The 16,751-nt window shown below is 37.6% G+C and overlaps 1 protein-coding gene across 4 annotated transcripts in view; it reads right to left on the bottom strand.

Annotated features, from left to right (window-relative positions):
- The window catches only part of LOC132151506 (solute carrier family 12 member 5-like), a 147,073-nt gene that overhangs the window by 89,764 nt on the left and 40,558 nt on the right, over positions 1-16,751 (bottom strand). For 2 of the 4 annotated variants that reach the window (XM_059559647.1, XM_059559648.1), the window contains exon 1: positions 3,506-3,872. The exons of the other annotated variants lie outside the window; for them this stretch is intronic. In XM_059559647.1, the coding sequence (XP_059415630.1) occupies positions 3,506-3,560 (55 nt within the window). In that variant the 5' untranslated portion in view covers positions 3,561-3,872. Of the gene's footprint in view, positions 1-3,505; positions 3,873-16,751 lie in introns of those variants that run through there. 4 annotated transcript variants of the gene reach the window in all.

The following is a 16,751-nucleotide window of genomic DNA, read 5'->3' as shown; positions in this document are numbered from 1 at the left end:
AATCTGTGAAAGACTGCGTAAAGAAATTGTGGAAAACTTTAAAAACAATGTTCCTCAACGTCAAATTGCAAAGGCTTTGCAAATCTCATCATCTACAGTGCATAACATCATCAAAAGATTCAGAGAAACTGGAGAAATCTCTGTGCGTAAGGGACAAGCCCGGAGACCTTTATTGGATGCCCGTGGTCTTCGGGCTCTCAGACGACACTGCATCACTCATCGGCATGATTGTGTCAATGACATTACTAAATGGGCCCAGGAATACTTTCAGAAACCACTGTCGGTAAACACAATCCGCCGTGCCATCAGCAGATGCCAACTAAAGCTCTATCATGCAAAAAGGAAGCCATATGTGAACATGGTCCAGAAGCGCCGTCGTGTCCTGTGGGCCAAGGCTCATTTAAAATGGACTATTTCAAAGTGGAATAGTGTTTTATGGTCAGACGAGTCCAAATTTGACATTCTTGTTGGAAATCACGGACGGCGTGTCCTCCAGGCTAAAGAGGAGGGAGACCTTCCAGCATGTTATCAGCGTTCAGTTCAAAAGCCAGCATCTCTGATGGTATGGGGGTGCATAAGTGCATACGGTATGGGCAGCTTGCATGTTTTGGAAGGCTCTGTGAATGCTGAAAGGTATATAAAGGTTTTAGAGCAACATATGCTTCCCTCCAAACAACGTCTATTTCAGGGAAGGCCTTGTTTATTTCAGCAGGACAATGCAAAACCACATACTGCAGCTATAACAACAGCATGGCTTCGTCGTAGAAGAGTCCGGGTGCTAACCTGGCCTGCCTGCAGTCCAGATCTTTCACCTATAGAGAACATTTGGCGCATCATTAAACGAAAAATACGTCAAAGACGACCACGAACTCTTCAGCAGCTGGAAATCTATATAAGGCAAGAATGGGACCAAATTCCAACAGCAAAACTCCAGCAACTCATAGCCTCAATGCCCAGACGTCTTCAAACTGTTTTGAAAAGAAAAGGAGATTCTACACCATGGTAAACATGCCCCGTCCCAACTATTTTGAGACCTATAGCAGAAATCAAAATTGAAATGAGCTCATTTTGTGCATAAAATTGTAAACTTTCTCAGTTTAAACATTTGCTATGTTATCTATGTTCTATTGTGAATAAAATATTGGCTCATGTGATTTGAAAGTCTTTTAGTTTTCATTTTATTAAAATTTAAAAAACGTCCCAACTTTTCCGGAATTCGGGTTGTATGTCATGCCAACCTAATAGATTAAATTATAGCACACTTAAAGTTACACACCAGTGAACACTAGCTCAGCGACAGGTCAGGACTCTGTACTGGTATCCTTCAAGTCTCCGAAAGACACAAATGAAATAAAATGTAACAGTTTTTATATAAACAGATTTTATTAATAATTGAATAATCATTCAATTATTTTTAATTAATAATGTGAAATTATATATACAGTACAGACCAAAAGTTTGGACACACCTTCTCATTCAAAGAGTTTTCTTTATTTTCATGACTATGAAAATTGTAGATTCACACTGAAGACATCAAAACTATGAATTAACACATGTGGAATTATATATGGAATTAACAAAAAAGTGTGAAAAAACTTATGTCATATTGTAGGTTCTTCAAAGTAGCCACCTTTTGCTTTGATTACTGCTTTGCACACTCTTGGCATTCTCTTGATGAGCTTCAAGAGGTAGTCACCTGAAATGGTCTTCCAACAGTCTTGAAGGAGTTCCCCGAGAGATGCTTAGCACTTGTTGGCCCTTTTGCCTTCTGTCTGCGGTCCAGCTCACCCCTAAACCATCTCGATTGGGTTCAGGTCCGGTGACTGTGGAGGCCAGGTCATCTGGCGCAGCACCCCATCACTCTCCTTCTTGGTCAAATAGCCCTTGATGCCTTCAGTGTGACTCTACAATTTTAATTGTCATGAAAATAAAGAAAACCCTTTGAATGAGAAGGTGTGTCCAAACTGTTGGTCTGTACTGTATGTATATATTATATCCTATATATATATGTATAATTATATCCTATATATATATATATAGTCTGCAAGCCTGGAACAAAGTCTCTTGCAAATAATTAACAGAGCGGCATCCCATGAATATGCTTGAGGGGATGACGCAGATGCATCTGGAGGATGGACGCCTTTCATCTTAGCGTAGTGGGACAGTGAGATGCTTGCCTAAATCATAATCCGCCTCAGTTTATAATGAAAGGGATAAATCAGGACCCTGGACAGCGCCAATCAGCGCTGACTGATATTACTGCAGCCTGGCTGGATTCAGCACCATGGACAGCGCCACATTCACACGACTGGAATGGACTCTAGGTTTGGGTTTATAGGGCATTATACAGACCTGAAAGTTTCAAATCTGTGGCAGCGAGAGCAGAAACACTATATGTAGACTCAAGTTCCCTAATCTGATTTGTGCCACATAACTGTGTATGTGATGTATGTGCTGTGACAAAAACTGCCTCCTGATACGATCAAAGAGTCAAAACACACACTAAACAGCTGCTGACACCAGTTGAAAACATTGATAGAATGTCATGTCTTTTGAAAAGGAATTGAATGACATTTCATTGTCCAAGGATGGGAGCAGCAAATGTCAGACAAACTGGGCGAAGAACCACAATGATATGGTTACAGTAATGGAGATTTATGCAATGTTGACCTGATAGATGAGATTATACAATCACAGAACTTTTCTACTGGAATCCTTCAGATTGGCATAAAGGAAAAAGAATTATGACATATAAAAGGAATAAAAATTTAAATAATACAATTTTGATGTAAATAAATAAAGTAACAATAAAAATAATGAAAAAAAATATTAAAGTAATTAAAAAGAAAATTAAAATTAAAAGAAATAAATCAAAATCAAAATTCATAAAATAAAATAAATAGTATTGGTCCAGTATTAATTAATAGTACTTGCATGATTCGTTTAAATTGAAAAAGGATACAAAATAATATAATAAATAATAATAAAATGTATAATAATAAGTATTATTATTATTATTATTATTATAATATAACAAAATTATAATCTTGTAATTTTTGTACACAGAACATAAACAGCACCAAATCAGCCACCGCTTTAAACGCTACCTTAGGATAAGGTTAAAAACAGAGAGACAGGTTAAAACATTAGGACAGCATCTACATCTCTACCAGAGGTGTTATGACTGTTTATGACGGTAGTGAGAGGTTCCCCTTCCACTGCAACTTTCTGCATTTGTGTACCACGCTTAAAAACACAAAGGCACACGGTGCGGCTTGCTACATGAACACACACAACTATAACCGCCTATTACTATTCCACTCACAGCAGCCATGCAGTAAGACAGGAGAGGACCTGTGGTGGGCAGCAACAGCAGAACCCACCGCTCGAACCCTCCCTCGCTCCCTCCCTCCCTCCATCCGTACTGACCATTCCTGTGTCAGCGTGAGTGGGTGTGTGTAAGCGATCGAGCGCGGATGAGAACGCGAGAGATTCCTCCACTCACCCTGAATGTTGGCGGCTCCCTCTTCCTCCTCGCATTCAATCAGGTTGTTGACCATCCTGCCTCTCCGAATCCCTTCGCTTCCGCAAAACTCTCCTCCACTTAGGAGAGAAAAGCAGAAGAACGGCCAAACGAGGAGATGTGCGAGAAAAAGATGGAGTGATTTGCGCACCTGCCTTCCCCTGCCAAGAGCCCAGAGGAAATTACCGGCGGATGGAACGAGATGCGCGTTTTTCTCCTCTGATTCTCTTCTTCTCACGCTCTCCACTCCTCTCTTGGCTGTAGTGTGACTCCCCCTCTATCTCTCTTTTGTAGGAGGAGGGTATGACAGCTCAGAGTGGTTGGAGTTTTCTGGATGATGGAACACACACTCTCTCTCTCTCTCTCTCCCTCTCTCACCCGCTCACTCATGCACATGGGTATCCATGCACACATGCTCTCATAGTGGCTGACACAATATGTACATAAAATACAGTAAATGAAAAATAAAAATAATAATAACAAATAAATATTTAAACTTTTAACAAATAAAAAATATTAAATATTGTATAATTAAATATATAATAATATTTCACAATATTAAAATTACAATTTAAATATAATTATAATTATTCTAAAATAATATAATAAATAAAATGTAAAAAGTATCTTGTTTTAGTAAGTAAAAATATCTAGGCATCCTGAAAAGAAAAGCTTTACGCTAAAATGTTATTGCTTAGGTGCTTTGAGCATGTTGCTGTGGGGTTGCTAAGGTGCTTGAGTGATTAAAACGTGCTATGAGGATGCTAAGGTGCTCTGAGTGACTTAATCAGTTGTTATGGTGGTGTTGAGGTACTCTAAGTGATTTAAGCATGATGCTGCGTGGTTGTTAAGGTGCTCAGAGTGATTTAAGAATGCTGCCTTGCAGTTGCTAGGGTGCTCTGAGTGGTTTTGAACAGTCAAGCCTTTACTGGTTTGAGTCCTTCATTCATTGGTGGAAGTTTTTTTTTTGTGTAAATGCACACTCCTTTCCTGAGGAATCATTTATCTACTGTGCGTAGGTTATTCAAAATCATCTTTCAGCAATTCATGTCACCAAATAAGTGCATTCTGTGCCTGCAAATTTGTTTTGTAAAACACAATCGATGTGATCAGCAGCTCACATCACTGGAGGCTCAAAGCAAAAAGAGACGGGAAAGAATAGAGGTGAAAACAGATATAGAAGGGAAAAAGTAAGGGACACAGATGCAAGCTGGGGTTTTTTATCCAAATGCTCCATTCAGATTCTCATGTGGATCGTCCAGCCGAAAAACGGATGCACAGTTCAGAAGCAAATTCCAGGTAGCCTGCAGTTACACAAAATGTATTAGGGGACTGAATTGCACGGTACGAAAGATGGCGAGAAAAAAAGGCATTTCACCACGAGTCACAAAAACAATCCACATGCTTTTGAAAGACATTAATGCGTCTACATGAGAAACGGATGCCGCCGGTCAAGACGAAGGGGATTATTTACAATTACTACACACACACACTCACTCACTCCAGTGCTCACAAATGATTTCTACAATGAGTCTTCAGGGATATCCAAAGCACAGCAGCTCTTATTCTGAAGTCATCTTATATGTCCCATGTATTTGTGTATATGTTGGGTCCCGATGCAACTGAAGTGAGAAAGAGATTGAAACTGAAGTGGTAACAAAATCACCTGGTTTGTTAATCTCAGATGATTTCAGTTGAGTCACCACTGTAATGTGCATTTTTTTATTTTCTACAGCAGGTAATGGATCCTTATTCATGATGACTGCTTATTTTTATTTAAGACTAGGAATAAAATCAGATTCATAGTCTTAACAAATGAGTCTCAAATGAATCTGCGTAAAATTCAGGCAATAAATCAATTATGAATCAGTGAATCAATTACTGAATCAATTAGACCCACTCAAAGAACCTCAATTAGTTCGATCACATCACTTATTAGAAAATATTTATCTTACACTGTATCTTTTTGTGCAATAAAAAATAATATGTTTTATGTGTATTGCAATTCTTTGGGTGCCAAAACAATCACCAACCATCATCAACATTAATATTAACCAATGACAAACAAACTAATATTCAGCAAGACTTTCATATAATTCTGCAACTGGCAACTATTTAGAGGAACTTATGGACATTTTTAAAGAAGTTATTAAAGATTTAATAGTCACCGCTGGTTTCACATAGCTCAGGTTCTCCTAATTCCCCAACGCCCCCCAGCCTGCCTCTCCCAACTTCTAGAACCAGCCAGTTCCTCAGCCATGCCTCCACTGGTTCCTGTCACTCCATTTGGGTGCTATGATTTGCCTTGGACCTTCCAGTCTCCATCTCAGGTGTGAGGATCCCCTGTCTCTGACTCCAGCCTTTGAGTCCCGAACTACACCTTGGTCCGCCGACGCATCGGCTTTGCCTTGGCTCTTTGCTTCCTCATATCCACTGTGCCCGTCTTCCCACTAGCTCCACCAGGCTTCCTCATCCTTCTGGCTACACCTTGGTCAGTCGTCAACCTTCCTCCATTATGGGATCCTACTCCTCCTGCTTTGCCTTGTCCCTCTATCCCTTTAGTTCCATCCGGCTCCTCCTTCCTTCCAGTTCCACCATTGTTCTCCTCAGTTGCTCCCGACTCCGCCTTGCTCACATGAGCCATCAGCTCCACCTTGGCCCTCCGGACCTTGAGTGTCACCCTGGCTCTTCACTTCCATCGGCTCTGTCTCCATCACTTGTCCCCAGAGCGTTGTCTGACAAGATTCAACCATGGCTCCTACCTTCTTTGACTCTGCCCTGGGGCCTCGTCCTGGCTGGTGTCAGGACCAACAGCTGGCTCCTCCATGGCACCTTTCACTGATTCACCTTCTTTTGGTCTCTCCATCCACCTTCTCCCCTGGTTCCCTGTCCTGCATGTACTCTGTGTCCTCCTCCAGAGCCCCCTCTTTCCCACCTAAAATGGACTCTTTGCAGCATGAGGACACACCTTCCAGGAGGGAGAGTTAGGGACTATTGGTTGTATTTCTTTCTGTTCTTGTTTTCCTGCCTTGTTTAGTTCTCAGTTCCTAATTTCTGTTAAATCCTGATTTGTTTCTATGATTACTTATAATTTGCAGCTGATTTTCATTAGTCTACTTATATATATATATATATATATATATATATATATATATATATATATATATATATATATATATATATATATATATACTTATATATATATATATATATTTCCTGTTCTGTTCAGTCTTTGCAGGCTATTTTCTGCTTTACGATTTTGTGTGCTACATTTATACCTACAATTATTCAGTGTCTCTTTCTTGTGGATTTATAATTAAGCGACTATTTTTGGATAATATCGCCATGCACTTTAAATAGCACAACATATGACCATAAAAAACAAACATGTTGAATTAGTCAAGGAATTAGTAGTGCACACACACACACTGAGAGACTGTCTGATGGAGGTTTGCAAGATACTCTCAGAACGTTGTATGTCTCTCCTTCTGAATTCCGCGCCACCGTACAAGACAAGCGACTCAGGCAACTCAGCTGGAATGGGGCTATTTTTGGGCTGAGAGCTGTCAGAAAGACTCTGCTGCATCTGAAATGGTCTTGTAACTGAGCACTCAATTACAAAAGCTGTCAGCACTGGGCTCTCCTGAATGCACATCCATGACACAGTGGGCTCAGAAACCAAGTGCCTCGATAGGGATGGAGAAGAAACAGGCACTGTACACAAGAACCGCATAATGTAAGGCATGTTTTTGCACATGTGTGCAAAGACACCAACATAATTCTGAAGGTGGTTGCCATGGTGTTGCTATGCTGCTGCTAGGATGCACTGAGTGGTGAATACTTTAATTGAAGTCTATGGAATTTCTTCATCTGTTTGATCATCTATGTGGTAGAAACTGTTATTCTGATTAATTAAACAAGATTTCTCATCAAGATCAATGATTGAAGCATAATTCAATTCTGCAGCACCGATTTTGCAATAGCAATAATGATAACATAATGGTGTATGATAATGTACAGTATGCATTTGAAGTTGATCAAATATAACTTTATTTAAGGGTCAGTTTAAAACTGCCATATCAATTTTTGCTTTGTGGCAGTCAAAAATAGTGCTTTAATGCCTCCAAAGGCAAAAACATCTAAATAATAATAATAATAAAAAGAATTTTTTTTATATATATATATATATATATATATATATATATATATATATATATATATTTATTTTTCATTCATTTCATTTTTCATTTATTTCAGTTTGGTCATATACAGATCATTCAAACAAATCATTCGAAACATAAAACACAATAGATGACCAGGTGCAGGCAGAAGCTAAAGCTTATTGTGCCTGCCCTTAACTTTAGAATCATAAATGCAGCACATTAATGACAACATCTGTTCATAAAATTAACACATTAGTGGACTATTGTCCACACCAAAAGCAAACCTATTTAATTAATTTTCATTCTGTTGAATATTTTTCCATTATTAATCTCTTAAAAATATATTTAAACTGAAAAAGAGACGTGGCTTGTTTTAACTCATTACAGCAACTATTCCATAATTTAACTCCTTTATTTGATAAACAGTAATATTCAAAAAATAAGAGAGATCATACTAAATGCATGTTATTTTTTATTTAGTACTGTCCTGAGTAAGATATTGTACATAAAAGATGTTAACATTTAGTCCACCATACAAAAAAATTGCAGAAATTATTAAAATAACCCCACTCAAAAGTTGCACATTCACTGATGCTCCAGAAGGAAACACGATGCATTAAGAGCTGGGGGTGAAAACTTTTGGAATTTGAAGATCAAGGTAAATTGTACTTAATTTGTGTACCGGGAAACATACAAGTATCTTCTGTTGCTTACGAAGGGCAGAACTAAATGGGAAAAAAATCATATTTCAACAAAATAAGACAAATTTGGCCATCTTCATCATGTTCAAAAGTCTTCATGCATTTTGTTTCCTTCTGGAGCATCAGTGAATGTTTGAATCTTTTTTAATAATTGTGTTGGAGTGCCTCAATTGTCCTTAGTGTGAAAAGATGTACCTCAAAATCATACAGTCAGTGCTGGAAAGGGTTCAAATATGCAAAGATGCTGGAAAACTGAAGAATCTGCACGACCTTAAAGATTTTTCTGAAGAACGCTGCTCAGTTTAACGGTTCAGAACAAACAGGGGACTCATGCACAACCATCAGAAAACAGAACATAACATCTTTTATGTACAATATCTTACTCAGGACAGTACTAAATAAAATATAACATGCATTTAGTATGATCTCTCTTATTTTTTGAAAATTACTCACATTTTCACAGATTCTGCAAGGGGTGCCCAAACTTTCGAGCCCAACTGTATATATATATATATATATATATATATATATATATATATACACACACACATACAATTACATATATTTATATGTATTTATATACATGAATTATAAATAATTTTCAATAATTTATGTAATATATAATTTATAATATATTATTAATTAAATATACTTTTACATAAATAGATACACACACACACACACACACACACACACACACACACTTAAATAATTACACATTTATATAAAGTATATATTTATAAATATAATTTATAATGATAATTTATATATCATCAATTAATATAATTATACATATTTATACAAATTAGTTATACATTTTTAACACACACACACACACACACACACACACACACACACACATATAATAATAATACATAATAAATAAAAAATAATAGTTCATATACACACACCTGCCAGCTCCATATATTTATAATTCTTTATTTACATACATTTAACAAAAAGTAAATACATAAATATACTTCATTATTAATAATATAAAATGATATAATTTATAATATAATATTATTTTATATTCCATTCAACTAATGGGTTGGCAGCTCAGGTTGTCATCGGCTAGGTTGCTAACCAATCAAAATCAATTTAAAGTGACAGAATGAGTCAGATAAGCACAGTGCTCCAGGTGAGTTTGTCTCCCCCCGGGGCCTTAACCAAGCACTGAGGATTGTGGTTCAGTAGTGAGAGTTGTTGTACACAGAGCAGGGCAGGATCAGGTGGCATCGTCACACAGCTGGGTTGGTTTGGGAGCTGAAGCTCATAGGTGGTATACACACACACACACACACACACACACATAGTGTGACAGAGCACTGACACAGGCCTGTTACATGACGCCACTTACACACCTGACTGCCTTGCGGCGCTGACTAGAGACTAGAGGTCTTCACAGTGCATCCGAGACCCGTCGACCCGGGACCCGACCCGGGACCCGTACGGGTTCGGGTCTATATTTTAAATGATCAGCCGGGTCCGGGTCGGGTTCGAGTCTATTACCTCGGGTCCCGGGTCTGTTTAACATTGTGTGTAATACCCGTGCGATCGGAGTCATCGGACTGGGAGAACACCCGGCCGTGATCAAAGACTGCTTTTGTTTTTTGTAACTTGCAACTTGTAAAATTAGGAAATGAAAAGAGTGAGTCAAAAAAAAGTGATCTCTCTCTCTCTCTCTCTCTCTCTCTCTCTCTCTCTCTCTCTCTCTGCCCTTAGAATAAGAGCGCGCAGACTCAGAGTTAATGCAAGTGCACGCATGATATTAATGCTTGCAGACATGACACACTAATATTTAATATATTTCAAATCAGCAACACAATCTGAGGTGAACTGTCACATGAATGTTTTCTATGATGCTCAAATTGCGTTAAAGCATATTTTAGGTTGATACAGCTAGCACGCATGTGCAGTCTCGATCGCGTTTCATGTTTCTATGGCAACCAGTGAGGGACACTTTGACCGCCAAACCGCGCTTTACCTTTTCTTCCATTTTTATAATAATATAAATGAACCGTTTAATCTTAAAGTTTTAGTGGTCAGATTCAGACTCGATGCAGAGCAGAGAGCACAGAGATCAGATGATAGCAAATAAATAACGCCAGCGGCCATGGCATTGCACGATCAATCGTTATTATAGTTCAAAAGGGCAAACAGTCGAAGTTATTATGCGAGTTAACTCGAGTCAGAATGTACATGTGCACAGCTGCATTTGTCATCTGTCACGGTGACATCAAGAGGACTTTTGAAGCTGAAATAATGAGTGGATTCAGCTTGGACTTGGAATAATGAGAGGAATAACATGGATAACTTTCTTTTCGGAGGATTGTAATGCATCACAGGCAGTCAGGTAGAGAGACTACGGCTCCTTAAATTACGTAAGACAAAAAGCTGTATTTTTTCGCAACAGGTTTATTGACTTGTAATAGCAATTTAAGGTGGAATATGGGACAATCGGGTCAAGTCGGGTCTTTGTCTTCCTGGCGTGTTCGGGTCCAGTTTTCAAATAATATACGGGTCCGGGTCGGGTCCGGGTAGGCATTTCTCGGATCTACATGGGTCTGGGTCCAGCTTTTGAAATATTAGACGGGTCCGGGTTGGTTCGGTGTAATACATTACGGGTCTCTTTCGGGTTCGGGCATGAATTTTTGGACCCGTGAAGACCTCTATCAGAGACTACTTACACAAGGACATTACAGTGAATAACATAACAAGACCTCTCGTGTGGGCACATTTATTTACATATAAGCAAACCCACACAGTCAGCAGACATTTTCCCCCCGCACTTTCTACTTTGATTGAATTCTGGAAATAACTTTGTAAAGTTTGACATGGACAGAAAAATTGACTTTTTTACGATTTACTTTTATTGGTTTATTTAGAAACAATATTTCAATGCAAAAAAAATTGTGTATATTAACAAATAAAATAAAATAATTATTATATATATATATATATATATATATATATATAAGGAGTTTGTTTCCAAAACGCAATAAATGCCCAGCATCCTAGTTTTCCTTATCTACTTTGTGATCAACAAACAAGGGCTGCATGATAGATCACATGAGTTTGCCATGTGCATCTCTTCAGTAAAGCTGGTTCTGTGATTAATAATACTGGTAAATCTCCATAACGTGCTTACAGATGGAAATGATTCAGATGCATTTAATACACAGAGCCCTAGATCACTGACAAGCTGCGCTATATCGCGTTCACTAAATGAATCACATTCGATTATGAACGCGATATTGCATAGCTTGTCAGTGTTAGTGTTTTTATTAATGCCATTAATGTTTTTATTAATACAGCACATAGCACTAGTCAACTAAATGAATGTAACATTGCAAACATAAATGCACTTTTGGAAGTTGAATGTAAGGGAAATGTAATTGTGGAATTTCTGTGGTCTAATGTGATGTTGTTCATGTTCTTGTTCATGCTAAAATGTAATTTTATTGCTGTAATTAATTTATAGCATTAACCAGATGACCCGTGTCATTTGAAATATATATTTATCTATTTATTTATTTAATATTTATTTAATCATTTGTAAAGCACTTAAATTGGTTTATTTAATTTATATTTATTTATATTCTTTAAAGCACTTATTTTATTTATTATTGGAAACAGTGCTTTAATGCAAATAAAAGTAATAAAGTGAACATATATAAAAATTTAATAATTAAAAGTAAACTATATTTATTTATTTTTATACAATATTTATTTAAATTTACTTATATTATGTTATTGTAATTTTCTAAATATTAACATGCTTGGTAGGCAAACTGTTATAAAATATAAAGCAAACAAAATCTATTTCAATCCAGTAAATGATATTATTCTTGCTATTATTTTATCAATATGAGCAAGGTTTTCCAAGCAAAATGCCAAAAAGGTTTTTCAGGAAACTGTTGATAATGTTAATTATGTGGAGGCTTTAGAAAGTTATGTATCAAATATTTGGCATTAACTGGTTTAACGTTGCAAATAATAAGTGCAATACTAGTAAAGAACAGTTTGACAAAATCCAGCCATTTTGAAACTGCGATGCTCTACTTTGACCCATTCTTTACTAACATCAGAGGTCATTTTATCTTATTTAACACCCCTAAACACCCATCCATTTCAGTCAAAAGCAACATCCGGACTAAATATACAACCACGAAGCATTGGTGCAGAGCCAGGAAGCTCATTAAAGCACTCATCACTGTGCACTGGTGCACATGCCGACGAAAAAGACGTCGGTGGTTGAAACAACCTTCGCAGCCAATCTTAATTAGCAAGCGACTGACAATAAAAGCTCAGGGTGCGACTCTGGAATCCATTCTTTCAGGGTTGAGATTCTCTAAAGTTGATGACTAAACCGCCACATTAAAGCTCAAGGCTGCTCCTTAATGAACACGCTGTCTGACAAACACTCGAAATACTGAAACGATGGGCGGCCATGTCGTGTGGAAATTGAATTAGAGAGCTGAGCTCTTGGGTCCGTGTGCATATGGTGAGGGGGAGTCAATGCACACCTACCTTTGAGCCACGGCCCTGGGAAATCAAACATACAAAGTATGATAAAGCAGCAAACAATCGTCCATCACAGCCCCCACTATCAAATCTGAGGAACGGAGAGCACGCAGCACGATAGTTTCTCTCCTAATGACTTTCCTCTTCATTAGAATCATCTGAGCTTCACTTGCTTAGCACTCAAAGTCAGATAATGTTTGTGCCCGGAGAACAAACCCCCTTCATTAACCTTTATATGGACTCAGTACGCATTTGCACACACCCTGAGATACTGGCATACGGATACTCATGTACTCTGAGAAGTTCAATGTGAGAACTGCATAACATTTGCTGATTTTACATCAATCTTTCATCTAGCCGTCTGTCTGCTTACCTATCAGTGAGTTTAATCGAATGACAGAGATCCTGCTGTCTGCAGTGCAAATAGTTTTCTCTGAACTGACTGCACTGAAATTGTCCTTTGCACTCACAAACAAATCTAATCATACCCTTGAGTTGCAGAGGACTGGCGATCTATGCTTGATTAATGTCGGAGAGCCTCATACAGGCATGTGCGAGTCCTCTGTACGTGGTAAGGACTCTGATTCATTACTTCCACCTTGTACTGAAGAGTTTCCGCCAAATTTATTGCACCCATGGATAATTTATGTCCTGAATAGGCCACTATATTGTTAGTTAAATACTCCCTCTCTCTCTATTAAAAGTCACCATGAAATCAAAATTGAAGTTTTTGGCTATTAGTATGAATATTTTAGGCTTGATGTTATCTATAAGCTTGTGCGCTCCAAAACAATAAAACAATTTGCATATAGAAGATAAAAGCATTCAAAACGTAGTCTCTCTTTTCTGCCAGTATGGATAATTTTGATGACATCACCTTGCACTTCAGCTTCATTAGAATTTCAGTCTAATCAAAATCTCTCTAGAATCTAAAAGCGTCCCGCCCCCTAAAATGTAAATAGATGCTGATAGATAGGTACAGGGCTTTAAAGAGCTCGACGGCTCTGGATATCAACGAAACGCCATTGACTATTTAAAAGTGGGTTTTAAAAAGTGGGTATTAAAAGTATGTTTAATTGTATAATTTAATAATAATAAACAAACAAATGTATGTATGCATATGTGCATGTATATGTAAATTATTTGAAATAAATTAATACATATATACTGTACATGCACAAGCACATATATAATAAAATGCAACATTGTATATACATATAAATAATGAGGGGACGTTAGATATTATTTGTTAAATATAACAAATAGTTCTGTGCGTGATTGGTCCAAATTCTATATATATATATATATATATATATATATATATATATATATATATATATATACAGTACAGACCAAAAGTTTGGACACACCTTCTCATTCAAAGAGTTTTCTTTATTTTCATGACTATGAAAATTGTAGATTCACACTGAAGGCATCAAAGCTGGGAATTAACACATGTGGAATTATATGGAATTATATACATAACAAAAAAGGGTGAAACAACTGAAAATATGTCATATTGTAGGTTCTTCAAAGTAGCCACCTTTTGCTTTGATTACTGCTTTGCACACTCTTGGCATTCTCTTGATGAGCTTCAAGAGGTAGTCACCTGAAATGGTCTTCCAACAGTCTTGAAGGAGTTCCCCGAGAGATGCTTAGCACTTGTTGGCCCTTTTGCCTTCTGTCTGCGGTCCAGCTCACCCCTAAACCATCTCGATTGGGTTCAGGTCCGGTGACTGTGGAGGCCAGGTCATCTGGCGCAGCACCCCATCACTCTCCTTCTTGGTCAAATAGCCCTTGATGCCTTCAGTGTGACTCTACAATTTTCATAGTCATGAAAATAAAGAAAACTCTTTGAATGAGAAGGTGTGTCCAAACTTTTGGTCTGTACTGTATATATATATATATATATATATACATACAGTATCTACTGCTATCTCAACCTTGAGGCACAATGAAAAGCATCCTGCAAATTTTATGCACCCATGAAAAATTTATGCCATGAATTCTGCAGCTTCATAAACGTGTTTCTCCACAGCAACTCCAGCTGCCCGTGAGAATTACTTTACATTGTAAGATTGCAAAGGAGCATGAGAGTACCTGGAGGCGCTGACAGCAAACACAGCTGCTCCAAGTTCAATGAATCTTTTCCCAGGCAAAGCCGTCCAGAGTGAAGCATCATCAAATGAGCGCCAGAGCCTTTCTTCAGACCACAGCCTCTCAAAGAGAACAAAGCCCAGATGGAGTGCTACGACATAGCCGACACTGCTTTGCGTACCTATTAAACATGTATATATAATGAAATATAAAAAAATATATATAATTGGCCAATTTTGATTTCATGTTGACTTTAAGGTTTGTTATTCATTAAAAAAAAAAAAAACAGACAGACAAGCACTGAAATGTCTATATATGTTGATTGTTATTTGTTTCTATTTGTGTGAGTTTTTTTCTGGCTGGAAATAGACAACAGTGTGAGTTGACCCACTTTTTCCCCCTAGAGAAAGAGGGCAAGGAAAAATGATAATCTATGAGAAAAACTGAACTGTCTGCAGAGGATCTGGAGAAGATCTAATGAACCTGTATTTGCATATGGCATTTGCATGTAGAACAGTAATAAAGGGCATTTTTTCCCCTGGTTGAGCTCAGGGGGATGTGTAGTCATTATAAGAACTCAGAAATCCATACAAATGGGGCTCCTGTTCAGACAAGCAGTCTTACTTGTCGGACGCAGGCATTTTGACCTAGCTTTACTCACACATGCACACAAATCACACAGAAAATGCATAGAGAAACCCAAAGCGAGTAGCTGTAGGGTTCTTGCTTGCATCGGGTTATGACTCCACTCTCGCTCGTCCAAACATGTTATTTGCTAATTACACTAAACATATCTTGAACACTTCTTATCCAGTCGCTCTATGCTTTAGGATGCAATGCAATCAGCTATTTGTACAATTACTGTGTTTGGCTATTTAATTGGAGCCCTACCAAGAATTGTGAAACCTTTTTCCCAAAGGTGCTGGAAAAGAGGGCAAATATCTGTGTCTCACAAACGCAGATGTGGATATATAGGGCAGGAACGAGCCATTCACAGTGTGTAAGTGTACTGGATCAGACACAAGGGCAAATATTATGACAGTAGAGTAAACCGACAGGTTTTTTTGTGACCAGAAGTCACAGTTTGACAGCAAATAAATTGCACAGCAGTGTGAGCAATTAGTATTGAGCTTGGCGGAGATTATTGGCAGAAAAATAGGACGATTTTGGCTTTGATCAAGGGCTAAAGTGTGACAAATTAAGACCTCGTAGTCAATTATCTAACAAGGCACGTATTTGAATTATAGTAGTAAAATGACCCCAGTCTAAGTAAAACTGATTACACTTACTAAGTTGCATAAAGCAGAACTGCAGTTGTTTCTGGTCACTTAATAAGGAAAAACTAATTTCTCACATGTGTGTAAAATGACCATCTACAGTTGTTTTATGTAAAAAAAAAAAAAGAAAAAAAAAAGAAAAAGAGGATGTCCAAAAATGAAAGAATAAGTTTGCAGAAAGGGACAATGACAATAGGGTCAAGCTGGCTGAGACAGAAATGATCATGTAATCCAGGTACTAAACAAGTTATATTTCATTGGACTTTCCATTTGCAATCACAAATATCTGTAAAGGTTAAGACGCAAATCAAGCTGACCATCAATCTAAAACCACTCTGCAATATAATGGACAAACTCAATAAAAAACATTGAAAATATCACCGGATTTGTGGTCACATGGAGGAATCAATAAAATGAAGATACCCAGAAAATGCAGAAATTTACCTGATGACTTCTGAACCCT

Source organism: Carassius carassius, chromosome 10 (genome assembly GCF_963082965.1).
Source record: "Carassius carassius chromosome 10, fCarCar2.1, whole genome shotgun sequence".
Taxonomy (NCBI): domain Eukaryota; kingdom Metazoa; phylum Chordata; class Actinopteri; order Cypriniformes; family Cyprinidae; genus Carassius; species Carassius carassius.
The sequence above is the reverse complement of the archived record's forward strand: the minus strand, read 5'-3'. Positions and strand labels throughout refer to the sequence as shown.